Genomic DNA, 27,913 nt, shown 5'->3' on the forward strand with positions numbered 1-27,913 from the left:
AGCAGACATATCTAGTTTACATTCGTTGGCTTTACTCAAAACCATTACTTCACAGAAATTATGTCTTTTTGGCAGTATATGTTGCACAAAAAAACTTTTCGCAGTTAAATACCACACACACCACATGAAACATCTTAATTTAGATAATACTATCCTCCAAAGAGCTAACACAGTTCTTCAGTTTTCTAACAGTGTTTTTATTCAACTAGTCAAGAATTAAAAACTAGATTTTCTGCCAACACTTATCTAAAAAATGTTATTGGATCAAGACGGAACTCAATTATAACATTTATCATGGTTAAAAACACTTGACTGATATAGAAATGTATCATAGACACACGTCAAGTTTCAACAATGCATGTTGGGAAGTTTGGATCTATCTATCTATCTATCTATCTATCTATCTATCTATCTATCTATCTATCTATCTGTCTGTCTGTCTGTCTGTCTGTGTAGTATGACCTTTAACCTGCTCTTGACTGGTTTCTAAGGGGAAAAAAACCTTTCATGTGAGAGACATGGACAGACAGAGAGAGAGAGAAGGAGGGAGGAGAAAGAGGGGGGAGAGGTAACCAGCACCTGCACATGGAGGAAGTCTCTCTCTCTCTCTCTCTCTCTCTCTCTCTCTCTCTCTCTCTCTCTCCTTCCCGTTCACTCCTAATAGGATAATTGATAGATAGCCTAAACAGTCAATAACAGTGGACTGAGAGAGGTCGTCGGGAACTCCGAGGAGGAAACTTTCCGCTCCGAGCAGCAAGTTGCAGCAGGATTCATCTCCGGAGATGCTCTGAGAGCGACCGAGGAGGAAAACCTGAGGAGCAGAAGTACTTTTCTACCGCCCGGAAGGTCGCTTCTTCTGTAAAAGGTATGAGGCTTTACTGAACTTTACAATGTTATGTGATACATTTTACCCCTCCACGGCTTTTGATTGACATATATTTCACAGTGTTTCCTCAGAGGATCGCAATGGTTGATCGACCGGCTTTGTGCTCCAGTGAGTAAAAATAATTCATAGATTATTCTTTTATTTAAAGCTTAAAGGTTTAGATTTTTTTTTTTTTTTTTTTTTTTTTTTTTTTAGAATGTCAATCTTTTATATCTAATATACTTTTTGGGATTCTCGCGATATTTTTGGCACATGGTTTTGGTCAATTTAAACAAAGATCAAAACAATTAAAAACAATTGACGTCCCAATATAGCTGTAATATCCACTTTTTAATAAACAAACGTGATTCTAAAGACTTACCTCCGTCATTATAACGAGGTAAGGTCGCATTGGAGCGGCCCCTCTATCAAACTTCGCTCGGCCACATCATCAGCTTGATGTTCTCAGCTGCGTCCTGCTGATTGGAAAAGTGTCCTAATTAAAGGATTTCCCCATCATTGCAGATATGGATCAGAGGGCAGTGTGCGCCGGATGCCACCGGCTGATCAGAGACAGATTCCTGCTCAGAGTCACAGACGGCCTCTGGCATGAGGCGTGTGTGCGGTGCGCGGCGTGCGGGGACGCGCTCAAGAGCTCCTGCTTTCTGCGGGACCGCAAACTTTACTGCAAGCGGGACTACGCCGAGTGAGTGTTCACCCCTCCAGACTCTTCATTACCGTTTGTCTTCTCACACAGCTGAAATCTTAAAGCACTCAAGCACTGACATGTCACGTTTAAAGGTGCATCTTGTAGTTTTGGGAAGACTTTTAATCAGAGGAGAAAGATCTTCCTTGACTGATTTATTAATGCCTGAACAATCTGAGCAAACAAACTGAACAGACAAACTGGCCTTAAATGACAAAAAAAAATTCATACTATTATAAACACTCTTACTTTATTAATATGTGGCGGACCCTGCCACCTTTATAGACTCTAACAGAGATGGGGACCTTGTTTTCCTCTAGAACAGCTTGTGGGAAAAATAGATATTTCTGAGTTTTCATTAACATTTTGAATATTGAAATTCTGATTTTGAAAGTCAAAGAAGAAGAAAATCCCCCTTTTAATCTAGAAGTCTAGATTCTCACTTCACATTTTAATATAATTGGTTTTGCATTGAGAATTAGAATTTGATTTAAGTAAAATAAAGGCAAAGTGCAAAACTGTTTTAATTGGATAATGTCATGCTATTGGGTCAGTTTTTCTCCCTGCTGTAAAGTCCTTCATGAAGAAACTGGAATTCAATGACTTAATGCTTGGTAAAGACTAACTTATATGTATTAAACATTTTTAATATACTTTGTGGCGACAACTTATGTCAAACTGCGTATAATATGAAACAATATCACTTTTTAGTTGGACCCAATTTCTTGTTTGAGCACACAAATATTTTGAAGTAGCCTGATGATTCCGTTTTTCTTATTCAGTTTCATCTTTGGCACATGCATACATGTCTCAAATAGTCTTCCAACATTTCTGGTGCATATATATGACAAATATTTAATAATTTTTTTTGCTAATGTACTTTTAATCTTGTATATTATGGGCTGTTTATTTTATTCTATCATATCTGATACATTTTATCCTATTTTTTGGCCCAGGATCCAAAAAATATTGTGTGTTATTAAGCCAGTTTTTTTTTTTACAACAGAACCCTTGTCCAGATCTGACCTTGACTAAGAATGTGTGTGTGTGTGTGTGTGTGTGTGTGTGTGTGTGTGTGTGTGTGTGTGTGTGTGTGCGTGTGAGAGGGAGAGAGACAGCGGAGAAACAAGTAATTTTTCTTTATAACTTAAAAATTTTTCTTCGTACTTTTTTGCATATTGATCGCATTTTGTAGCTTATGGCAAAAGCATTGTGTCGTGTGTGTGTGAGTGTGTGTGTGTGTGTGTGTAGTTGTGTACATGTGTGTATAGTTGAAGTTGAAGTCCAGGGAACTTGGCATGGCGCACTAAGAGAACAAGGTGACTGTAGGAGGAAGGGGTGGCGAGGGAGCTGGAATGTGAGAACACTATTGCATAGTGTACATCCACACACATGCACACATGCACACATGCACACACACACACACACACACACACACACAAAGCAACACAGTCACACCTTCACACACACGTACAGCACACAACCAGGGGTAGAGCTCAACTGACACATTGTCAAAATGTGTTAAAATTTTGAGGCCCATTGGCGTGGCAACTGCAAGCTGGGGACAACATATGGTCTCGTCGATAGAGTGGACCCCTCCACCCCCCCACCCCTCCCCAAAACTTCCACCATCATCGCCCATCGCCCGACTCCCTCCTACCCGCCCACGGCCACTGCCTCATCCCCCTCGTTCTTCCTCCAAAACATGCTCTCACCTAAACAAGAGCCAAAAGGAAAACAGGCAGCAGCTCACATTATTGCTGAACAATTTAGTGACGGCCGTTCTGCCAAGCAGGCGGGCAGAACAAGAACACTCGTCGGTCCAAAATTCTCATCGCCATCGGGCTTCCAGACAGCCAGAATTGACTGAAGTGATGTTACAAGACATGCCAGTTTTTTTTATATGTTGTCAAATAGATAAATGAAATCAGAGTGGATTCTCATAAAACCAATTCAGAGTCCTTAGCGTGATCAGAGGCGATCATCTCTCTTGGCCGCGGCACAGAGAGGAGAGCGGGACCGAGATGTAATTAGGAGAGCAGAGCCATATGTCAGAAGGTCTGGTGCATCCCTATAAGAGAGACGGTGAGGCTGCTGTGAACTTATTTTGGGGGACAGTGCGCTCCATGAGCCCTGGCGTTATGTGCCTTGGCATCTGGAAAGCTCCGCTCACAGCAGCCCCAGCGTCGAGCGTTGGGACGACGCCCAGCCGACCGTGAGATATCTGACCTGACCAATTAGCAGGAGGCCTGATGCCAGAGCTCTGCCCCCGGGGTCTCCACCTCCCCGCTCGTTCTGTCCGGGGTTGTGGCACCCACTAACACATGAGCACCACTTTTTTTTCTCCCCAAAATGAGGGCTTTTAAAGCTGTGCCAGTGTTTCTCTCGCAGTGCAAACTGTGATCCGCTCCCTCCCTTCTTTTGATCCAGGGCTAGTGTGAAGCCAGCTCGTAAGTGACGATTATTCCATACTGTGACAACATTTGTCTCTTACCACACGCTGTATCTTCTGTCTGAGTCCCACTGTGGTTTTTACCCCTCGCCTGTGTGGCCACTCAGCGCCGGCCGGACCACCATGCAGGGCCTGTTCATGGAAGCAGTTTATATGATGTCACTTATCTTCTCTTATTACTGGGTCTGAGAGGATATCATACATAACTGGCATCATGTTGGTGAATTATTTAGCATATCGATATCAATGTATGGCTTTTTTTTTTGTCAGAATATGAGGAGGATTTATAACAAAACAGACAGGACGTGACAGGAAGCAAGTTATCAGAAAAAACTCTGGTTTGGTCGCTCCACAAAAAACAAATAAAAAGGATCAACACCAGCAAACATTAAAGCAAACTCAACAGATGGAAAAAAAAACTTGCATTCAGCGTTAACAGTCTGGCACCTGAATGATATCACAAACTGACAAAAATAAAAAGATGTATTGAAGGTATTCACTCTGGCACCTTGAGTTACCCTGTTAACACATTTTGATCTTTTCAAGTTATTTATTTATTTCAGATATGGATTTATATGTTACCATTAATGGTAACTATATATCCTTTTTTTTTATTTTCTGTTTGATCAACAGTTTGACCCTAAATATATCAATCAGAAGTGTAACTAAAGGAATTTAAAGCCATCAAAGCCTTCACGGAGAAAGGTAGTTGACTGGTGGGTCTCATCCCCGGGGTCATCAAATACTGACGCCTGAGGGTTGTCGTCCGACCCGAGCTGTGACCCCATCTGTCTCCGGGAAGTCGCATTCTGTTGCTTTAAACTCTGGCAGCAAAAATGTGATTCAGAAGATCGAGAACTGTCGATGTCTTTTCACAGCATCGATGTTCTGTGGCAGAGTTTGTTTGAACTCTGTGATTTAATTCATTTTCTATGAGCTCAAAACATCATGGTGAACTCAGATTAGCCCGCAGACCAAGTGAGCTCACTGTTTATGTCTTCAGCAACATTTATTAAAAAAAAACTCACTGAAGCCTCTGGCAATATTGATGGGATTGGTTTAAATTTCCAGAGATGGCCGCTGGAGATTTTCTGAATCTGGTAACTCATTGAAGACTTGTTGATTGTGATGATGTGGATGACCCTTCCCCTATCCTTAAAACATTTGTCTTTCAATATTTCTTACATGTTTTAATATTTCTTAAAAGGGCACTTACTGATGTTGAGGTTTTACCGAGGTTTATTTGTACAAAAGCAACACATTAAAATAGTGTCTGAGATAATGATAATAAATATTCCAGACACAACTGCAGTGTCCGTATAAGTCACATGGTTTTGTTTTGCCTGACTCACAGCAGTCGGTGGGCTCACACAATGCGAACGACACACCGTGCTGTAATTTAATGAAGCAGAATGCAAATTCCTGTCTGACAAGCTGATGTTTAGGTTGGTTGGACTGTCAGTAGATTTAGATTGGCTAAACGGTTCAGTGGACAGGGTGGACTGGACATCAGATTGGTCGTCAGATCAGCGGTGTGACTGTCGGTGCACTTGACCCGCAGATCTGTATCTGATACGCGCTCTCTGCTGGCGTGTGTGTTCGGAGAAGGATCCAAGTTAACCTGATCCAGAAACAGGATCTGTCTCTCTGCATGTCCACCAGACCAGCAGTCTGTTTGCCTGAGCACCAAAGGTCAGCGCTGAAGTCAGGTCGAGAACAATGAGAGGGGAGGGCTTTCGCTCCGGAGTAGATGTGTTTGTGTTGTGTGTGTGTGTGCATTTCTGCTAAACACTCATCTTATTATACAGTGCATCTCTCTACCTTGAGAGTGCCTGACCCTGTCCATGTCAGATTGGACGAGAGCAGGATTTTGCTGACTTATTACTCCGTAATGATCTTGTCACTAATTGCCATGTCTAAATCCAGCGTGACTGAGTGTTCCCGCTCTGGCAGGGCCTCTGGGCCAATCAACGGAAACTCTGAAATATTAAACACCTTGAGCTGCTCCATAAGTATTGGAGCCACTCTTACCTTTGCATTAACAACGCTTAAGAATACTGGGCGTAATAAGACGAACTGGACGGGGCGTGTAATGGAAAAGCGGTTCTCGAAAACCCGAATGATCTCACGACATTAATGCCAGTAGTTCCTTCTTCACTGACATCTAGCATTAGCATCACACTGAGACATTAAATCAAGTGCTTCGCCGCAACATTCCGGGTATTTCCTCCGCCACACTTCCTTTGATGATGTTTGGTTGATGCATCGTGCGTTGCCACAGGAATCCGCATACCACAGACGGTATGTTGGCCATATTAAAGCGCATACCACTGAGGCCGTGAGGCAGACGACTCAGATGGGTCCAGTGGCCCGACTGACCCTCCTGAGCCGCTGGGAATGGGGCTTTACCGTTTCCCCAGCGACCCCACAGCAACAGCGAGGGGTCCCAGCAATGTTTGGCTTCAGGATGTAACATCTCCAGACCTTTTGACAGGGATGTCTCAACCTGGGTGTTTGCTCTCTGTTTAGTCTCAGCTTTTGTTTGTTGTTCGTAAATATTGACATTCATTTTTGCATTTAAAAGGAAGTCAAGAGCAGTATTTGTTTTGTTTTGTTACTGAAAGCTAACGTGAAATCTTTGTTTAGGCGTGTTTTACTGAAACCACTAATGCTGATATGTTCATTATTTTTTTTTTACCAGAGAGCAATATACACATATCGTCAAATTGAATACACACCTTTATCGCACTGCTGTCCCATCACGGCTGCACATGTACGGAACAAAAACAGACTGGGGAAGAAATTTGCAATAACAGCAAATGCTCAATGATAGAATTACACTCACTAAACTCCAATACAGGTTATTGCTGGCCACTCACATCCGTGATAGTAATTTATCAAAAAACACTCGTAACGTAGGTGGATGTAAATCACCATGCCAAACATGCAGGACTGAAAGGCATGAAGCGTACAATGTAATATGTAGCAAAAAGGACCCACAACTGAAACCACAATTTATGATAAAATTGCTTTTGTCACAAGATAAATTAATTTCTTTGTTATTTATTTGTCTTGTTCAAATTCAAAAATAAAAGAGCTTTTAGCACAGCACCTCTATACAAGTTTATAACTTATAACTATATAAGTTTTTTCCAGTGATGGAATGTAACTAAGTAAATTTACTCAAGTACTTTTTTGAGGTACTACTTCTTCACTTGAGGATTTCCATTTCCTGATACTTTACATTTCCACTCCACTACAATTTGGAGACAATTATAGTACTTTTCTCTCACTATATTTATCAAATAACTTTAGTTCAGCTGAGTCAAAGCCAATTTTAAAATATTTCTGTTTTATCAGCAGTTGGATGAAAAAACTACAAAAACCAACTGATTCAAATAATCAGAAAAATGCTGAATATCTGCGTGGACAATCACCTGATCCCTAGTATACAGTATATACATGTAAATATCTGTGTAATTAAATTTTGGTTGTATTCTTGATTCTCATTAAATATCAGACACTTTGAGACTTTAACTCAAATAATATTTTAATAGAATAGCTTTGCTTTATTTGGGGTGGAACTACACCACTGAGTTTGTCTAATGAAATCATATCTGCAGCTGCTCACATAGATGACCAATCTATCTGAAAAGTAATATGTTCCACTTGTCCATGATCCTTGTGTTGATCAGTATTAGAAAAAACATCATTGAATTGATATCTTTTTATTTTACACAAACCTCTCATGCTCTTAGATTTTTTTCTGATGGCTACGTGTAATGAAAATGAAATTTAAATCTTGACTCAGAGTCAGAGATATTGGTAGGCTTATCTCCTTGTTGGTCTCACAGAGTACATTTATGTGTAAAAAAAAAAAGAAAAAAAAAAAAGCTGTCACTTTCTCATGCCTCTGGGCTGACTGGTCTGGTGACCCAGTCAGGTCTGGAGACAAACACCAGCTCCAGAATGATGACGCATCATCCTGCGTGACAGACCCAAAATGCCGCGGTGTCAGCCAGCGGACAATGGTCCTGCTGCTTGGGGGCTGGCTCTGTCTTTGTCCCGTTCTGGTTAAGCAGACTTAGGGATAATTCCGCGGATAATTCATGGGACCGGCGGCTCAGCCTCTCCCACCGGGACATCTGATTCCCCCCCTCTGCCTGGAGCCATGGCCTGCCGTGAGCTTTTCTCCTGCCTCCCCAGGAGCACAGCCTCGGACACGGCAGCCGGAGCCAAGGCAACAGTCTCTGAGGCTAAGCCCACCAGTCCTGGTTGCCAGGCGCTAAGATGCACACCCGCCACGCTGAGGGTATGTGTCTGAGTGTTCGGGGCAGGGAGGAGGTGGGGTAGAGGGGAGAAGTCAGGTTGGCAGTTGTTTTGAGTGGCAGCTCGACTCAGCAACATTCCCCGAGTCAACCAAGCCTTTTTTTTTTTCTCATGGAGTCCCGTCTTACTGAGGTGTGAGGGCTCCTCAAGTGTCCTGGCTGATTCTCCAGCTCAAACAAAAGCATTTCTCTCTTTTATTTACTGAGCTCTCCCACGATTTCTCTCTATTTTCCTCCTTCGCTACTCCCCCACCCTCCCGTCCATCTCCGCAGTCTGTTTGCGGTGCGTTGTGGGGGCTGTGCGGAGGCCATCTCTCCTGCAGAGCTGGTGATGCATGCAGGGGCCGCTGTGTTCCACCTGCGCTGCTTCACCTGCAGCGTTTGTTCCTGCCGCCTGCAGACCGGAGACCGCTGCGTCCTCAGGGAGGGACAGCTACTGTGTGCCAGAGAGGACTACCACCAGTGTCTGGCCAGCCCAACCTCCTCCGACACAGGTACAGGCTGTAGTGGACAGTGTGTACAACCCAATACCAGTGCAATACTGGGTTTCTTTTTCGCATCACCTTTGGGTTGTTCTGTCTGTTTCAAATTATATTTGCCCTTTAAAAAAATAACTCAGTTGCAAAGCCGATTAATCCACTCAAGCTCTTTTTAAATGTACATAACATTATTTCTTACTAGCTGTTAATAATTTGTGTACTCTTTGCAGTTTTGTCATACTCATGCTGTTTAGCACAAATAACGCTAGATTTGTGACAGTTCAAGATGAAACTGGGACAATGTTGTGTCTAATACTGGGTAAAACACTTTAGTTTGGATAAATTGCCCAAAAGTAATATGTAAAGATAACCCTAAAACTGGATCTAAACAACCCAGTGGTACTGGGTAACGTTCCTGCAACTTAGCAACAAAAAAGACAATGTGATCGTTTGTTGTGGCAGCAGGCATTGATCAAACGCCTGCTTTTGTTTTAATGTTTATCACTATGACAAAAACTACAACTGGCTTCTATTTTCCCATCTACCTATTCAAATATTTAAGTGGTCCATTCTATCACTTCTTGTTGTTTCAAAGCATTCTGGGAATTGCAGGAAACCACAAGCTGAAATATAGATGAGGGAAAATGGTTAAAGCGACAGAATAAACTATGACTCTTTTTTACAAAACAACATACGAAAAATTATGCATTGAACCTCTCATATTGATGGCATCAACTTTACTTTTATCCGTCTCTCCACATTTGTATCTTCTTTATGTGAATGCTTTGTAAGTAATTAACCATCTACTCTTCAATCTTTTAGGTAAAAGTGATGATGAGGAAGAAGAGGAGGAGGAGGAGGAGGAGGAACATGGGAGGGTGTCGGGCAGGCGAGTCAGATCGGAGGACCCTGAGAGCAAGCGGCCCAAAAGGCCACGCACGATTCTGACCACTCAACAAAGACGCACCTTTAAAGCCTCTTTTGAGGTGTCGTCAAAGCCTTGCCGCAAGGTAGTGTTCATTTTGTGTTCGCCCCGAACTTGGCTTCTCATGTAGGTGACATATTTGTTGCATAATGTATGTTCGGCCATACAGATGGTTCTTAAACTTTTTCATATCAAAGAACTCCAAAAAGGCACAAATTAGATCACAGAAACCTATTTCATGAGATTTCATCCGATAAGATTTCTGCTCTTCAAAGATTTATCAAAGAAGGTGACCAAAATAGTTGTAGTAGACATTTTGTGATGGTGTTATTTTTATGAACTGAATTAAACTGAAAATAAAATAAAATTGAACCCCTCAAGGATCTCCAGGGGTCTCAGACTTCACTTTAAGGACCCCTGATATAAGCCAGCATTAGAAATTTACATTTTTATAGGAGGTGTAGTTTTTTTATTTGCCATGATTAGTTGTTTTCTGTCAGATCCACCAATTTTACTGAAACCGGAGTGAAGTAAAAACCTTTCTGCCTTAGAATGTGGACAGAAAACCCTTGTATCAAGCTTTGTTATCTGGATTTTCAGAAAGGACAATGAAATAACTCCTCAGTGAAAAAAATAGAGTTTGGCAGGATTTAGGCCAAACAACTTATTTAAAAAAAATCCAAATGTACAAACATTTAGAAAAGTACTGTGATTCATAAATGTTTGATCCTTTCCTCCTTGTTTTAAGGTGGATCGGTGGGGTGATACAGATTTTTTCTGACCTTGAACTGACCTCCTCTCTGTTTCTTTTCCCCTATTTTTTACCCCCCCCCCCCTACTTCTCCCCCCTCCCTGAATCCTGATCCAAGGTAAGGGAGACCTTGGCAGCAGAGACCGGTCTGAGCGTCCGGGTTGTGCAGGTCTGGTTCCAGAACCAAAGAGCCAAAGTACGACAAAGAACACACACATACGCACACAAACACACACCCACACGCACGGTCATATGCGCTACTAATAAAAGGACTCTTTCTGCACCGTATTTGTATGCCAGAGTGGAAATCAGCCTGGTTATCTCTTCATACAGGAAACTGATGACATCTCGCTGCGAGATCACTGTAGATTAAAACCCCATATTTCCTCACAAAGTGGGCTCATGTGCGGCTTCCCTCCTCCACTGAAAGATGTCCTCTGCCTCACTGTTAATACTTTGCAATCGAGTGAACACGCTCGTATACGCCTGGGTGGTAGAGGGGGTGTGGAGTGAGAAAAAAATGTTTTACACTCGGCCTGTATGTGAGCTTTGTGTCTGCCGGCTCCTTATGTCTTTAGATGAAGAAACTGGCCCGGAGGCAGCAGCAGCAGCAGGAGCAGCAGCAGCAGACTCAGGAGCAGTGTGATCACCCGTCGAATCACACAGGTATCGTACTGTTAGAAAATGATTTAGTAAATGCTTTATTCCTCCTATATGACACGATAACCTGCAGATAAAGTCAGATGTAACTCTTCCTTCTTAATGGTGAGAAAGAAGCTAATTTCTAAAGAAAGAAAATGCCATGTGTTGCAAGATATTTTGCAACATTTTGTAGAAGTACAGGGAGTGTTCAAGTAACTTCTGCAGACAGAATTAAGTAATCAATTGTAAAAAAAAAAAAAAAAGGGCAGATGAATGTCTCTTTAAAAGGTTTTTGACAGACATCTTGACACTTTTGCCCCAAAGAGGTGACATAACTATAGCAGCATGAAGGTAGCACACTGCACTGAGGCTCATTAAAAGACATTACTGTAACACGGTCCCTCATGTGTCTCCTCTGCTCCACAGTGCCCTCACGTGGTGGTTTAACCTCTGAGATGGAGCGCCTGGCGTCTTCCTACACCCACATTCAGCAGCAGCAGCAGCAGCAGATGGGACTCACCACACTGGAGCAGCAGGACTACGACATGGACCCCTTCAGACAGGGCCTGACCCCACCTCAGATGCCAGGGGATCACATGCACCCCTATGGTAAAGACCTCAGTGCTGTAGAACCATGATGGAGTAATACATGTTAAGCTCTACAATGAGATTAATTTGATCAGCAAAACTAAGGAAAAAGGTTTTTAAAATGACATATGAGGATTTTTGGCAATAGTTTATTCTTTTTAAATGCACAATAGTAGTTTGATTTGATTTTCTGAAGTTGAATCCCAGTCTCAGCACCATAGCAGTCTCTCTTGTTGTTCTTGTGCTGCTCTCTTTTAGCACAAGACCAATTTATAGGACTAAATGTCAAAAAACAATTATTTGTGTTTGAATTGTAGCTGATATTCATCAAGAAGACATCAGCAAACTTCCTTACATTGTACTTGCATCCACACAACATCCTCATGACTTCCTTTGCAGTAAACTCCCACACAATTTTCTCTGTCCAAAGTCATTTTAGACGTAAGTGCACGTTTTGTTGGTGGACAAAATAATTGAAAATAACATTTTCATCTTACAATATAATGTAATCTAACAAACAAACTAGAATGGCACTTTAATTCAATAAAGCCTAATCCAATATCCCATTTGTTACCATACAGCAGCAGTTTAAATAAAGACTACCCTCTTTGAAAACACATTTAATTCTGCTAAATCTGTGTTTTTATCAGCATCAGCATCAAATTGTAGTGACAATGACCTAATACAGCAATTTTTTTTTCAGCATAGTCCATGCATTATTCCCTAAGATGTCACAAAATGTCAAAAAACAATCTTGACTTGCACTTGCACAGAAAAATCTGTAATCTGTCTCTTCTTGGACAAGATCCATCCTCCATCCAAGTTCTGTGGAGATCTGTTCAGTATTTATTGTGTAATCCTGCTGACAAATCAAGCAACAAATGGACGCGAGTTGTGGTACCTCCTTGGTGAAAGTAACAAAACGTCTCAATACTTTCTATGTCTTTTTTTTTCTCAATTTAAAAGGGAACTGTGTCACTTTCTCTGTGCTCTAAATGGGTAATTGACTCAGATTTATTTAAGGTATAAGCCTTTGTTCTCTGTTCACACATACAAAATACAAACACATATAAACATTTGACTTTCGAGTACATCTAGACACACAAATCCGAAATAACCCTGCTGACATCACCAGGGATATTTTTAAACATACAAAAAGTGAAATTGTCGAAGTGCCCCTTTAAACTATACAATAATCAAATCACAGCCTATTCAGCATCTCTTTGTCTTTTTCAGGTTTCAAAGGTGTGTTCGTTGACATGGACAGAGACCCTCTGTGTCACGTGGCTGACGCAGACTGCCTGTCGCTGGGTGACTCCTCTCTGCTCACCCCCATCGACCGCCTCTACTCCATGCAGGACTCTTACTTCACTTCCTGAGGGTGGAGGTCGGACTCAGTGAGAAAAAGCGGTGCGCCTCCCTCACTCTGCATGGCTCTCTGGACTCACCATGCTTCTGTCTGTAGCGTGCACGAGTTGGTCGAAGAAGTGGTTGCAGAAAATCACTGCCGAGGTACACAGTGATACCACGCAATACTCCATGTGCACCTGCATATAAACATTACACTACTGCCTCTTACGCTTTACAATCCCACTGTACAACACAGGCTCCTGTGTATGCACGACACTGTCGGACCTCTCTCACTATGTTTGAATGTTAGATTATGAGATTATATCTGCATCGACTAATGTAAATAGCTGTTTGGACGTGTATTTGTATTTATTCTCACAATGTGTGTATGCTGTTCCTCTTGAATGAATCAACAATGATCAATAAATAATGGTTATGATGCAGTGAATATTCGCTGAAAAGCCGAGGCTGTTTTTTTTTTGATGAAGACGGTGTATTCATGCTGGGGGTCAGAGCCGGGTCAGTCCATCCTCGGTGCTTATCAGTCCCATCTAGGTGACAGGTCAGCGAGGCATCCTCCCCTGGCTGTGGGGTGGATCATCAGATTGTAAAACGCTGGGCTATGACAGCTGTATGGGTCAGTGGCAGGTAAGCATCACATCCACGCCGCCATCATCAACGCTCACATTGTGCTCCTCGCGGTCAAAGGCCCTCGCTGCATTTTTCTGCCTTTTCCTTCCTCCAGTCTCAGAGGACGGGAGGGGGTAGGGCGGGGGCGACCACCCAGGCTCTGTGCCCAGCTGGAATGCACCAATCCTGGGGAGGGAGGTTGAGAAACCCCAGGGTGGGGTGCTCCAGACAACAGAGGGGCTGAAAGCTGTGTCAGGGGAGAATGCCCAGGGTGACACGGAGATATGAAGCCCCACTGTATGGAGTGCCTCCTTGCCCCAGCCATGAACCCTCTCCTGGACCCATCTCATATTCCCCACTATGAAATCAGACCTTGCAGAGCAGAGAGCGCAAGTCAATGGTCAGGAACAATCTAACTGTCTGTCACCATGGTATGCCACTGCCAAGCAGAGCTAAAGAAGTGTGCAGCACAGTATACTGAGTGTGTGTTTTCTTTGTATCTGTGTCTGTATCTGCTCTAAGTGTCTGCTGGCATGTGCATGTGTGCGTCCTCATGTGTTAGGAGGAACAACACTCTTTGTTGTAAAGTATCATGATGCATTTCCTCGTGTCTTTAGAGGGAGATGAAGGGAGAAAAGAAGAAGCCAGACTTAAATATCAAGGAAGGAAGCCAAGGTGCTCACCTGCGAGGCCTTTTCCCTTCTTGTGCGCAAGCCTGCGCACAGTTGGCACGCTGTACATGGCTGCCAGCAGCAGTGGGTGGGATGAGAAAAATAATCAAACCGTGATCATACGGTCACAGCAGGTAGCAATAACCTCATTATTATTCTGACGGTAGCCAAACAGTTTCCTGTCAACAGTTCGGTTATTTATTGCACACTCTATGCCAACCACAGGCCAAAACCCTCTGTCTTTTAACCGCTATAATTGGCTTCATGCTGTTGCAGCGCCAAGACAGATGCACACGCTTTGCTGAAGATAGTCCTTTGGCCATTTGCAGCACATGGTTAAAGTCTGGGGGTATACTATTTGCACAGATGTCGAGGGGAAGAGCCTATACAGCCATACAGCGCACATTTTATGCGTAATTCAGACAATGGATTTCTACCTCCATTGGTAATCTTCCCTGAAACAAATAGTGGCGATCCTATAGTCTGTTTGGGCCAGTCAGCGTTCATCACCATTATATTACAAATCATTTGACAGTATTGATTAATGTGCGAAAACTAAACCTTTTTAAATTTCTGATGTTTTGAAAATGTTCTGAAAAAATAAAATAAAATGATATAACATTGGGCGCCATTTCTGTAGCGTAGGGGCTGAAAACAGATATTCTTAAGCCTTAAGTTGGGCGCCAGACAGGGGAAAAATTCTACCTGTCGTTCTCTTCTTTAAATATGAAAAGAAACAAATATGTAAATCGGAAAGTATCTGTATAATGAACAAAATCAGAATCCCGCTAGCCTATGGCCCTAGCTACAAAAGGTAGATACATCAAATAAAACACGGGTCACCATACCATCTGAAAAAGTGGAGTGTTAATCAATTAATGATCAATCACAAACAAATCAATGATCAAACCACTTAAATCACTTCAGGAAATAAGAAATATATATATATATATATATATATATATATATATATATATATATATATATATATACATATATATATACACATAGTTTAAAAACCAGAATAATAACTGCAACTAATGCTGCTTTTGGGCCGTGACTCCTCAACATATTCTTAAATATTGGTGCCTATTAGTTTATTCTGCTAATGTTATTCATGGATATATTTCTTTCCCTGTGTGTAAAACTTTGTATCCATTTGTTCCAGGGATGTAGGTGAATATTTGCATATACTGAGCTATGATTACAAGTCATAAACATCATTTCAACACCACATGAGACTCAGTTCAAGCCATTAAATTCAATATACTGTAGTAACTGTGGGGGTCGTGGATTGCCCCTCAGTGTGGGATCACTGCCCAGTGTGACACATTGAGCTGAGACTGATAATTGATCGCCTCTTTTTGGCCACTAAATTTGCCAAACTGCCATGTGCTAAACTGACACTTTGTGGCAGTTTGGCAATCTCAAATGTTTCAAGGTCACTTCCCCCAATTGACCCCACAGTGGAAGTTCCTACAGTGGAGGTCAAATGTGGGTAAACTGAGCTGCTAACAAGGAGACCAGCAAGCCAGAGTGACCCCATAATGACCCAAATGACACTGGACATTGCTGAAATAATGCTTACACTGATTATGTGCTTTATGCATGAGAAGGCATAAAATGAAATGAAATGAAATAAATAAAATATGCAAGGTTTGAGAATTGTTGATAATTTATTGACACTTAAGCAAAATACAGTCAGGACATGAAGCAAGAGCTGCGGACAAACTTGTATCATGTGTATCATGCATGAATTGTGTGAGATTTTCTGAGTGGAAATTGAAATCACAGTTAAAGTGGAGCTTTCACCTTATAATAGCAAGCATTAGGTTGCAGTATTCACAATGATTTGCTGCAAAAGGAACGAAAGCATCAAAATTCAAATGCTGGATTCTCTCTTTCTCCCCATCCTGGTGCATCGGACATGAGTGGATTCCCTGCAAAGATCAGAGATAAGGATTAAGGATATGCTGTGAGTACTATAACACACTGTTTGTGTGAAACTGTGCTGCAACATCACAGCAGTTCTCACCTCTTTTCTTAAATCTTGTTATAATCAGCAATAACAGTCCGATCAGGACAAGTGGAACGCCAACAGCGGCTGCTCCCACACCTGCATACATCAGCATGGCAGTCCCCACTGGCATACCTTCCACTGCAACAACATCCTCAATCAGCATCCTAACTTATTTTTATTAAGATTGTGAGCATGGTAAACATTACTATCAGCATGTCTGTCAGCTTTCCGACAAAATTCAAATTACCCTTGCAGCTAGGCAGGCTGCCATTCCAAAACCCAGTGGAAGAGCAGGAAAGCACCTCTGTGCCATTCAGGGAGTATCCATCTCTACAGGTGAAAAGACACTGGGAGCCAAAGCTGTCGTTACCCAGAGGATGGGAGCAGTTCATGGACAGGACTAAAGACAAGGCATGAATGGCCTTGCACTGTACGGCTGACATTTGGAAAGGACAGAAGATCGGCTGTGAGAATACCAGAAGAACAAGATAAAAAGTGTAAGGTAAAGCTGGCACTCTGAGCACTCACGCTGGCAGGCTGGTAGATCCTGACTCCAGTGGCCTGAGTTGTTGCATGTCATAGATGATGCTCCTCTCAGCCAGAAACCATCACTACATTCAAAGTCACAGTGGGAGCTATAGCTGAACGGGGAGTGTGGATGGCTGCAGTTCATCCTCCCGTGTTTTGGAGCATTGGCCAGTAGGGGGCATGGTTGTGCTGTGGAAGAGCAAAAATATGATCATCAGCTTAAAAAAAAAGATCCTCATTTACTGAAACAAAGGAGGACAAAAGGTAATTTCTCAGGACATAGCCACTAATAGAGACATGACAGTCTTGAGTCTATTTTGTTTTCTTGCTTTTTTGTTGTATTGTTTATTCTTTAACTATTATAATGGTTTATTACAGTACCACTGTCCTTTGGCTGCTGTGATTTCCCCATTTGAGGGACAAAAAAAGGAAATTCTGATTCTGACAAATGTATAGTAATGTGCACCTGGCCAGGGGAAATATAAGAAAAGTGTAGCATATTATGATTTATTACCCAGACATCGGGGAATATCTGTGCTCCATGTGCCCAGAGAGGTGCACTCTATGTCAGCCGTCCCATTCAGGACAAAACCCTCCTGACAGGTTGATGTGCACCGAGAGCCAAAACTGAAGACTCCGTATGGAGCAGAGCAGACCAAGGAGCCATGAGAGGGAGAATTCAGAGGGGGACATCTTTTAGCTGCAGGGGAACAAGGAGGAAGACACACCATTATATTTAAATGCGACATATGCTCATTTTCAGGTTCATAATGTTAATTTGGGTTACTACTAGAATACGTTTACATGCTTTAAGGCTCAAAAAACAGGTCAGTTTTGTCATACTTTCCAGTGCTGCAGCACTGTATTACCTCTTTTTCTGAAATTCTCTGTTTTAGCTCCTGTCTCTTTAAGGCTCGCCAAGGCTCTGATTGGTCAGATCACGCACGCCAGACCCAACAACATTTACAACAACAGAGCAGCTGTGTTAAATCAATTCTTACATGCCAAACTAGCTGCTAGGCATTCAATTATGTAAATGTGGGCCAAAGTGACGTATGGTGATGTCACAAAGTCATAGAATTAAAGGGTGGGACTACTGATGAGGCGTTTCAGGAGCAATGTTTTCTGTGGGAGAGCAGAGCTTCTGTTGGTGCGGACTTTGACATTTTTAACTTTAAAGATCTTTTACATGCACAAGAACTGATATAAAACACTGAAGGAAAGGAAAAACAATGTGGTGACAATGTACAAGTCAAGCCACATAAACTATTAAACTAAGAGGTCCTCTCGTAACATAACACAGAGATGTATACGTTTTCTATTTTACCCAAGCATGGTGGCATGTCAGCACTCCACGTGCCCAGAGAGGTGCACTCTATGTCAGCCGTCCCATTCAGGACAAAACCGTCGTCACAAGTTGACCTGCACTGAGAACCAAAACTGAACTCTTGATGAAGATCGGAGCAGATTAAGGACCCATGAGAAGGAGGGTTCAGAGTTGGACATCTCTTAGCTGCAGGGGAACGAAGAGAGGGAACAACAGCATATAAACATCATGCGCAAAAATTATACCAGAAAGAAATTACAACACATTATGATAAAGACATCTTATTATAATTTTTGATTTTTTTTTACCCAAACAATGTGCTATATCTGCACTCCACATGCCCAGGGAGTTGCAATCAGTGCTGGCGGTGCCATTCAGCAGAACAAAGCCCTTGTCACAGGCTACTGCGCACTGAGAACCAAAACTGAACGGACCATTTGGGTCAGAACAGGATAGGGAGCCGTGAGGACGATTTATTGGAATGCATCTCTTAGCTTGAAGAAACCAGGGAAGAGACCAATTACAAACACATTCGACATGCAAAGTAGTAAAACTATAAGCTGAATGAGTGATGAGAACAGACTATGATTTTCTTATACTTCAGCACTTAATCATCTGTGGTCGTACCTTGGCAGCTGGGAAGAGCATGAGTCCAGCTGCCCTGTGAAGAACAATTCGTCATGTTTGTGCCAATCAGATCAAAACCCTCTTCACATTGTACGGTGCATATTGAGCCATAGCTGTGCGCTCCCAGAGGATCGTGGCATTGCAGTGAGGCATGAGGGGGAGCCTTTAGACTGTCGCACTGTACCACTGGAGAAAAAGAAACACACGCACAGATTTGTTTATTTTCAGGCAGCTTGTTTTGTTTTCAAGGATACCTAATAGAAAATCTGTGACCCACCTGTGCATGTAGGTGAAGGTTTGCTCCATTGTTTCGAGGCCAGACATGTGAGTGTGTTGTCCCCGGTCAGGTTGTATCCTTCCTGGCAGGTGAAGTTACAACTTGAGCCAAAGGAAAAAGTCCCCAGAGCGTCTACACATGTCATGTTGCCCGTGTCGGGAAATGTAATGGGGGAGCACTTTTTCACTGTGGTGGAACATACAGTAGATATCCATCAAAAAAAAAAAAAGAAGCTTTTATCAACTGTGTATTATGACTCCACTTTCATAAACATAGCATGAGCATGAGATGGGGGTATGAATAAGCCTGCTGACATGATTTACAGTGAAGGGAAACAGCAGTTGCCTTCACATTAAATGACAATGTTATTTTGCTACAGAAAGCACAATTGAGTGTGAAGTGACCTAAATCTGATCTGTGATAATGTCTGGACAGGATGTGACCACACTGAAGCTAAATATTGGTAAAATGTGCCCGTAAGTGTAATAACAGGGCTTAAAGGAGAACTTCGTTCGATTTAAACATGCAGCTTCATTGCTCAAGCTACCCTTGACTCGCCAGTACCGAATACGCAAAAACATTTGGTCCAGCCCTTACAGAGCTCCGTGAACGGAGACTTAGCATTGAACGCTAACAGCATGGGGTCAGAACTTTACACTGTGTTTTAAGCGACTTAACATGCTCCACATCTCACACCAAAAGTTATGCAACATCAGCAGACACCTTAGCACACAGCACTGTAGCGTGTATGACTCAAACTGAATTAAAAAGTAGTTAAAACAGTGTGTTTGTGCAAGCAGCTACTTACCTGTTTGATGACATCCGCGTCTTCCAGTAGCTAGACCAAACTAGTATATCCACCGAGTGTGCACTTAACAGGCTTAACAGGCTATTGTAAGGCTCATGGCTCATGACAGGCTGTAACATGGACATGTACATTATGAACAGAAACACGAAAATGCTGGAATACGTTTCCGTCTCCGCCAGTGAGGGAGTAAGCACGCGCTCGACAGATTGACTAGTTTGGTCTAGCTACTGGAAGACGCGGATGTCAACAAACAGGTAAGTAGCTGCTTGCACAAACACACTGTTTTAGCTACTTTTTTATTCATTTTGAGTCATACACGCTACAGTGCTGTGTGCTAAGGTGTCTAATGATGTTGCATAACTTTTGGTGTGAGATGTGGAGCATGTTAAGATGCTTAAAACACAGTGTAAAGTTCTGACCCCATGCTGTTAGCGTTCAATGCTAAATCTGCGTTCACGGAGCTCTGTAATGGTTGACCAAATGTGTTCGCGTCTTCGGTACTGGCAAGTCAAGGGTAGCTTGAGCAATGAAGCTGCATGTTTAAATCGACCGAAGTTCTCCTTTAAGTATCACAATGAAAGGTATAGTATATGAGAAGTGAGAGTGTGTCAGGGAGCTTGTTTAGTTAAAACACATTTTTGACAAGGTTAAGCTGATGATATAATTTAAAGATAAATTCCAGACACATTTTATGATGAATACACAACACTCTAACTAGTAATTAGATTCTGATACTGATTTTCCACAAAAGTTATACCATCTTGTTGAACTCCAGATTAAATTGTTATGCTAATCTTCTTCATTTCACAAGTTTAAAGGTGCAATATGAAAGAATTGGTAACCTGTCAAATTCATACTTAAAACCAATAGAGGGCAGCACATCACCAGAGAAACTGCTAATTGCTGCTAACTGTATCTATCCTTACCTAGTTAGTTCTGTTAGCCATGCAGCTAGCAACTTGGTATGGGAACAAAAGCTGGACTCAAGATGTCTTCTTCATTACTGGAAAGTCTATTGTTAGTGTATGTGCACGGGAGGCTTCAAGTTTCCACGTCACACTTGTGCTATTTGACCCAGATTGGCCTCCAAACTACTGTATTTGCGTCACAAATCATGCCCGTAGCCCCTTTATGTGTGACATTGGGATGAACTGTGATATCATGAAGTCACAAAATTAAAGGCGGGACTACTAACGAGGTGTTCCTGACACTTTTTTCGTGGGAGAGAGGAGCTCCAATTGGCAAGGACAGTGGACTTTTTCACATTTTACAGCACAAAACATAGAATATAACACACTGAAGGAAGCATAATAGGTCTCCTTTAACTGCAGGAATATAAGGGTAAACATATTTTAACTGGGGTTGGACTTTAAAGCATGATTCGGTACACTTTACCTTTGCATGCTGGGACACTGGCTGTCCATTTGCCGGTGTGGTCACAACGTATCTGCTTATGTCCACCGGGCTCATAGCCTTCATCACACTGGACCTCGCAGGTTGAGTTATAGCTGTAGGGTGCAATAGGGTGGCTGCAGTTCATACTTCCTGCATCGATGTTGGTGTGGTTCAGAACTGGACACTGTTCAGCTAAGATAGACAGTGACAAATACTTTTTATTGTAGTTTTGACATGTGAAATAACAATTGTTGGAACATTATTGATACCCAGGTGGCTTACCTTGACACAGAGGAACAGGGTGGTTCCAATGTCCACTGGCTTGGCAAAGCAGTCGGGACACACCTACCAACTGAAAGCCAAGTTCACAATGATAAAGGCAGGAAGAGTTGAAACGATTGGGCCCGTAGGGGTGGAAACAGTAGTGCGAACCTTGTTCTGGATCCAGCAAGGGATTACATGTGATTGCTGAAGAGGAAGACAAAACAAGATTATTTCTCCCCTCACATACAGAGGTTTGGGCTAGTTTAAATATAACGATTTTTGCTCACCCTCTTCACAGCGTGACCCCAGGAAACCAGGATGGCACAGGCAGGTATGGCTCCCTATGGTCTCCACACAGTCTGCATGGGCACTGCAGGAATCCTGTTTACAAGAGGCTTCATACACAAAGAGGTCTAAATATTGTAAAACATCTACGGGAGTCAGTAAATGTCTAACAAAAAAATTGAGTTTTACCACTGTAGCAGACGGTTCCCTTCTTCTTGCGACAATTCTCGTTGTTCCACTTGGCTGTGTCTATTTCCCTCTTAATGTAAATCTCAACGCAGTCCTGACCTGCTATGTCATCTGGTTCATCTGGTGCCCAGTTCTGAGCGTCCTCTGGCAGCTTCTCATGAGTTCCATCCCAGATCCAACCTCCATCCACTTTGCGAATGCCTATCCAGTAATATTTTGGGTAAAATGGAAGCAGATTGTTGATGAAGTCACTCTCCTCCTGGTTCTGGATGGCCACCATGCCTGTGAAGTGCTGCTGGCACCACTGGCTGGCCTCAAGCCATCTACGGATGGGACTGGTGCTGTAGTTGTAGGTCCATGCCTGCACTCCTCCTCTGCCGCTCAGGTCTAAGATTTAGGATATGGATGATTAGACAAAATTGAACTGAAGCAAGAAAAGAAAGGTGTTTGAAAGAGTTTTCTGCAGACCTACCTTGGGCAAATGCAATTAATGCAGCTATTAGCACCCTGTGACGCAGCCTTCGTCTGGTATCAACTGATTCTTCCAACATCTGAAATAAAAAGAGAATGTTGTTCTCTTTGTTTTGCATTTGAGTTTTGCGGGCATGTACAACACTTGCAGGTCTTACCATTTGATTTGTTTTCAGTCGCTCATTCTTGTCGATGCATTCACTTCTCTTTGCTGACGATCGATGGCAAAACCGTATTAATTGTCCTCAAGGGAATGAGTCAATGACCAATTTTGTAATATCTCTTTTGCCATAACTTCCTCTCAGGAAATGCTCAACTATACCACCCATAACACCCTGGAAACACTCACACAGACACAAGCACTCATAAAAACTCATTACTCACTGCATTTTATTTTATTTTATTCCATGTATCATTAACAAACATACCACAGAAAGGCAACACTTCCTAATGTGATCAGGTATCAAGTAAACATCAAGTAAATGTTCTGAGTTTACATTATGTGTAAGCTGATAATGAACCATTATACTTATACACACAATTAATATTCATGCATTATACCAAAGTTAAAGGTACAATATGATAGAACTGGCCACTTGTCAAATTCATACTCTAAACACAAGATAGCATATCGCAAGAGTAACTGCTAACTGCTTTTAACTGTCACTGCTGATTGTTACTTAGCTCATTTATCAATGCAGCTAGCGATCTGGGCTGTGAGCTTCAAAACAACAGGAGAGCGTTGGTGTTGTTTACACAGTGAGCAAAGGAGCTTTGGACCCCCATAAAGGCAGCATACTAACTTCAGTAGATATCTCTGCAACACAGTACGTAGATCTCTTTGACATAACATGGAAACTGTTCTTTCATCACATTCTGGGGATTCTTTTAGTGATTTCCTTTGTGTGTTTCAACTAAAATCCTTACATATTGTACCTTTAAGCTTTAACATGCAGTATATTTAACAAAAAGCTTAGCTGAATGGTTATTCTGGCATACAGTCTTCAGCTGGTGACTCTGGGTTACTAAGATTTTGGTTATAGATGTGTTTAATTGATCTGTAATGATAGAAAGGTTGAATAGAATAGATGTCAAGACACACATGAGGTTCCAGCCTCCCTTCATTCCTGCTCCATACTGGCTGTGACCTCCTCAGGCTCCCTATAGAAGACAAGCAGATTGACATTAAAGGGACAATTAAAGAATTATTTACCTGACTGAAACACAGTCAGAGTGGGATATTTATGCATTTTAAAGGTGCAGTGTGAAACTTTTTAATCACAATTATGCGTGTATAATTCTATGTTCTTGAACCCTGGGACTTTTAAATGGGCAGTGTGCTCTTTGTGTTCTCATTCCACCATAACTCAAAATACAAGCTGGTTTTGTTTTAACGTTTACAAATGCAAACACATTTTCCTTGTATAAATGGCTCTGTCTCTGACTGTTTATAGGCTCATAAAACATAGTATAACGCACATTTTAGTAACTGAAGAAATACTTTTTAAAAAGCACTGTATTTTTGAGTAAATTAACTTTTCAACTTTCAAAAGTGCATAAATGGGTGAGGCTCTTCTGGGTGAAAGCATTTCAACACTCACCTTTCTTGGGCAAGTTTCTTTCCTGTGAGAAATGAACAGAAAAAAGGACCACTATTGAGGTCTGTTGAAATAACACTGTCTTGCATCACTTTTTCTATGAAGCGTAATTGAGTAACACTGACTTTTTCTGCGTTTCATCCAGCAGCAACAGATGCAGCAGAAGGTAGAGAGGGCTCCACACCCAGCTACAGCCAACAGGGCCTGTTTATAGCCTGAGAAAAAAAGAGAAGTCATTTCTTAATCATGCACTACACTACACTAAATGCACACTTGTTTTGACATAACTTCGTACGCATACTCGCACATGTGGGTCTTGGGCCACTCCAGACCCCGGTGACCCCACAGGTTACAGCCGGCGAGCCTATCATCAGGAAGCCTGGGTGGCAGTCAAATCGACAGGTTGTGTTGAATGTGCGGTTTCTGCCTGAGCAGCTATAGTTTCCATTATCAGGCTGAAGCAGAGAGGGACATTCCACAGCTGGGGGCACAAACAGGTTGAAGATCTCAGAGACATTGTTACATAACATCTTATGTTAGCTTTCTATTGTGAAAATAATAAATTTCCAGAGCATATGCTGATGCAAGTATTTTGATCAGCATTTAGCATTTGAATAGGATCCTTAGCCTGGCCTCAGGAAACAGAGGAAACAGATGCGGGGCCCTTGATCACCATGTTAAAATTCTGTCGAATTATAATTTTTTTGTTTTCAAGAATAGCAATATCAGTGCCAGAACACTAATGGTTTGAGTTCCCTGCAAGTCAAAGCCTGCTTCACAGCTAAAGCTGCAGCTGGAGACTGGTCCCAGTTCAGTCAAAGATTGGCTGCACTGGGATTTCAAGTGAGCACCTCTCTCTGGACCCTTTTAAGTGATGGCTAACAAAGCAAAATAACCTCTTGAAAATGTTTGTCACAACAGCACAAAACATTGTATTTTTAGACTTTGACTCACATTTACATGTTGGAGGCTGATCTGACCACTTAGTGGAGGCAGTGCAGGTCAGAGGTCTTGACATACTCAGCCGGTATCCTTCCTCACAGGAATACTGGCACGAGGAGTTGTAGGAGAAGTTTCCATACTGATGAGTGCACTCCACACTTCCATTAGATGGAACGGTGATCTTGTCTTTGTCGCACTCAACAACTGTAAACAAAGTAAACGAGAATGAGTTAGACATCAGGTCCTGGCTGGAAGTGAAGCCTTCAAAACAAGCACACTTATGACTGTCGATGGTCTCCACACAGTCTCCATGGCTGCACGAGGCGCTCTTACAGGAAGCTGAGGAATCAGTTAACTATGTGGCGAACTATTCAGAGGATATGGTCTACTGTCTAACGTGGGAAATCTGACCTCGCTGACAGTGGTTGCTTTCAGGTATGCCGACATCAACATATAAAATGTCTTGGACAAGAAAATACAGTACTTAGGTGACAACAGTAGCAACATCAACAACAATCAACAACATTAACTACATCTTGCTGATCTTAAACCTGCAATAACAGACTTTTGTCCAGCATAGACTAACTCAATTTTTGGTCTCAAACAACTGTCTTTGGCGTGAAACACTCCCTATGCTCATGTTGCTAACTTTAATTGTTTGCCAGTTAGGGCTGACCAGGTAAAATACATGGCATTTATTTATTTATTTATCTATTTATCTATTTACTGCTGTGGTCAAAACAACAGAGCAGTGAGAGTGAACCATTTACTCTATTTAAAGATTTAAACATGACAGCTTCTCAAAGCCAAAACAAACATCTCACCACAACTAGATGGCTGCAGTATACGTCGGCCATTAACCCACTCATTCCACATTATGAATGAGAAAAGGGCCAAATTAGAGAATGTAAGTACACGGGAAATAGGTTTTCCCTGAACATGGTTTCTGTCATTGTAGGTCATTCTTATCAGGTGATGTATGTTCAGGTGTTAAAACTGCCAATGAGTGATTATGTAGTCACATGACCCACTCTCTTTCTTTCTCCTTTCGCCTTAGTCACTTACAGACCAGCCTCTAGATGATTGGTGCATCTTGCAATGAGATTTCAAGGCCAGCAGCGTATAGTTTATATCAGTTTTTAAAGCCCTACATTTTGAAATCATGAAATATTATGTAGTTGTATGCATTTAAGTCTTTGCATAGGCTAGTTTCCACCCAAAAACTTGTTTTGGACTATTTCATATGAAATAAGTTAGGGTAATGTTGGACCATATTTCAACATGTAAGATATTATAATGTGGGACCATTAAATTTTTCAGCGAATCTTCACAGGTTATATGCAAACTTGTTTTTGCATTTAAAAATGCAGGCCTGAAAAACTAATAATAATTCAGTGTGTTCAAACTTCTATAGATTAATGCCAGAAGCAATTACTTTTAATGCTTCCATGCCTGTTCTTCAAATGGTTCGACAAACGCTTTGAATTTTCTTTGGGCTAGACTGAGATTGGTGTTTTAGGATAACTTCACATGAATTTCTAGGATTAAGAACAGGTTAAAGCTTTACATTGATACAAGGAACTGCAGAGCTGTGTGATAATGGACAGTTGGCTAAACTCGCTCAATGTAAATAAATTGTCCAAAAATAACTGTAACCATAATTAGTCATGGTTGCTACCAGTTATTTCAAATAACCATTAGCCAATCTCAGAGCACTTTCTCCTCACCTGTTTGGCACCTGTCTCCCTTGAAGCCAGGCTCACAGATGCAGGTTGTGTTTTCTATAGTCTCCTGACATCTTCCTCTGTCACATGATGTAGCATTACATTGGGCTGTTAAGAAAAAGTGCAACACTAAAACAACCTCTACAGTAACACTCTTCAATCTGTAACAGAGTTCATAAACAATCAGCCTCACATACCTTCATAGCACACAGGGAATTTTTTACTGCCACATTTCTCGTCATTCCACTTCCCTCGGTTCGCCCCTGAGTTTACATAGATTTCGACACAAAACTCTGTGATGTCGTTGTTGTTGGGCTCATTTGGTGCCCATGAGTGCTCACCAACCCAAGTGCTGTTATTCCCAATCCAGGTCCAAGTTCCATTTATGTGGTTTCTTGTGATTCCAATCCAATAATACGGACTTTTTGTTTGGTTCGGCAGTATTGAGACCACATAGTCATTCTCCTCCTGGTTTTGGATGACCAACATGTCTGTATAATACTTCCGGCACCACTCTCGGGCCTCTGTCCAGTTCAGTTTGTCCTTTGAGTAATGATATGTCCAGCCCAAGGAAGTCTCAGCAAAGGAGCTGCCTAATAATCATTTTTGAAAATAAAGCGAAAAAAAGTTGAAGACATTTCTAGTGTTCAATCAATCATTAGTCATGAAACGTTAGTGTTGTAGCCAATACTCACCAAGGAGTAGGATTAATGTCCACATTTTCAATTAGCAGCGTACAAACACCTGTTGTCTGTCGAAAGAAAAGATGATCAGAATCAAAATATTGATCAAAATCATCATGACCAATTTTCCATGTAAGAATTTACTTACCCACCTTCCTTATCTGGAATAGCTATTCTCACATATGACAATATGTTTTCTTAAATTGTTTGTAAAAAAGCTTGCTACCTATATTAAACCCTTACTAATTATATCAAACAGAGAACATTATACCACAGCAGCGCAATAAGTGAATGTTAGTTTGGGGCTGTCTTTTATATTTCTCTTCAGCTATTCAGAAACATCATCATATAATAACAGGACGTTTACCGTACAGAGTGAATGCAGGTG

General features: G+C 41.8%; 3 protein-coding genes across 4 annotated transcripts; 1 reads left to right on the top strand and 2 right to left on the bottom strand.

The window, feature by feature from the left end:
- The first annotated feature begins 601 nt into the window (after nt 1-601).
- lmx1a (LIM homeobox transcription factor 1, alpha) lies at nt 602-13,534 on the top strand. 2 transcript variants are annotated; one of them, XM_030432489.1, is made up of 9 exons: nt 602-865; nt 947-994; nt 1,391-1,571; nt 8,625-8,845; nt 9,653-9,840; nt 10,625-10,702; nt 11,085-11,172; nt 11,575-11,757; nt 12,973-13,534. In XM_030432489.1, exons 2-9 carry the CDS (start codon nt 967-969, stop codon nt 13,113-13,115), a joined length of 1,110 nt encoding a protein of 369 aa, XP_030288349.1. In that variant the 5' UTR covers nt 602-865; nt 947-966; the 3' UTR covers nt 13,116-13,534. The 2 variants fall into 2 exon arrangements, with proteins under 2 accessions (XP_030288349.1, XP_030288350.1); XM_030432490.1 differs by lacking the exon at nt 947-994.
- A 2,510-nt stretch (nt 13,535-16,044) lies between these two features.
- Nucleotides 16,045-22,832, bottom strand: selp (selectin P). The gene is made up of 15 exons (XM_030432393.1): nt 22,737-22,832; nt 22,580-22,658; nt 22,108-22,494; nt 21,921-22,028; nt 21,652-21,837; nt 21,370-21,561; nt 19,167-19,352; nt 18,890-19,075; nt 18,571-18,756; nt 18,263-18,448; nt 17,450-17,635; nt 16,936-17,124; nt 16,655-16,843; nt 16,423-16,545; nt 16,045-16,327 (listed from the first exon to the last, which is right to left on the bottom strand). The coding sequence occupies exons 1-15, from the start codon at nt 22,737-22,739 to the stop codon at nt 16,263-16,265; spliced, it is 2,451 nt and encodes an 816-aa protein (XP_030288253.1). The 5' UTR covers nt 22,740-22,832; the 3' UTR covers nt 16,045-16,262.
- A 109-nt stretch (nt 22,833-22,941) lies between these two features.
- Nucleotides 22,942-27,768, bottom strand: LOC115590824 (E-selectin). The gene is made up of 9 exons (XM_030432270.1): nt 27,678-27,768; nt 27,538-27,593; nt 27,040-27,435; nt 26,846-26,950; nt 25,131-25,322; nt 24,478-24,657; nt 24,302-24,391; nt 24,180-24,201; nt 22,942-23,739 (listed from the first exon to the last, which is right to left on the bottom strand). The coding sequence occupies exons 2-9, from the start codon at nt 27,560-27,562 to the stop codon at nt 23,700-23,702; spliced, it is 1,050 nt and encodes a 349-aa protein (XP_030288130.1). The 5' UTR covers nt 27,563-27,593; nt 27,678-27,768; the 3' UTR covers nt 22,942-23,699.
- Nucleotides 27,769-27,913: the final 145 nt, after the last annotated feature.

This window comes from Sparus aurata, chromosome 11 (genome assembly GCF_900880675.1).
Source record: "Sparus aurata chromosome 11, fSpaAur1.1, whole genome shotgun sequence".
Lineage (NCBI taxonomy): Eukaryota > Metazoa > Chordata > Actinopteri > Spariformes > Sparidae > Sparus > Sparus aurata.

Bases quoted from the DNA above. Each gene is read 5' to 3' on its own strand.
- lmx1a (XM_030432489.1), top strand. From the start codon at position 967: ATGGTTGATCGACCGGCTTTGTGCTCCA. The intron at 9,841-10,624 runs GTAGTGTTCATT...TCCTGATCCAAG, and splicing joins CGTCAAAGCCTTGCCGCAAG to GTAAGGGAGACCTTGGCAGC. The intron at 11,173-11,574 runs GTATCGTACTGT...TCTGCTCCACAG, and splicing joins TCACCCGTCGAATCACACAG to TGCCCTCACGTGGTGGTTTA.
- LOC115590824 (XM_030432270.1), bottom strand. From the start codon at position 27,562: ATGTGGACATTAATCCTACTCCTTG. The intron at 24,658-25,130 runs GTGAGTCAAAGT...TTGTGCCCCCAG, and splicing joins TCAGCCTCCAACATGTAAAT to CTGTGGAATGTCCCTCTCTG. The intron at 24,392-24,477 runs GTATGCGTACGA...TTTTTTTCTCAG, and splicing joins CCCAAGACCCACATGTGCGA to GCTATAAACAGGCCCTGTTG.
- selp (XM_030432393.1), bottom strand. The intron at 22,495-22,579 runs GTAGGTCTGCAG...CCTAAATCTTAG, and splicing joins ATTAATTGCATTTGCCCAAG to ACCTGAGCGGCAGAGGAGGA. The intron at 18,449-18,570 runs GTAAAAAAAAAT...GTTCCCCTGCAG, and splicing joins AGATATAGCACATTGTTTGG to CTAAGAGATGTCCAACTCTG.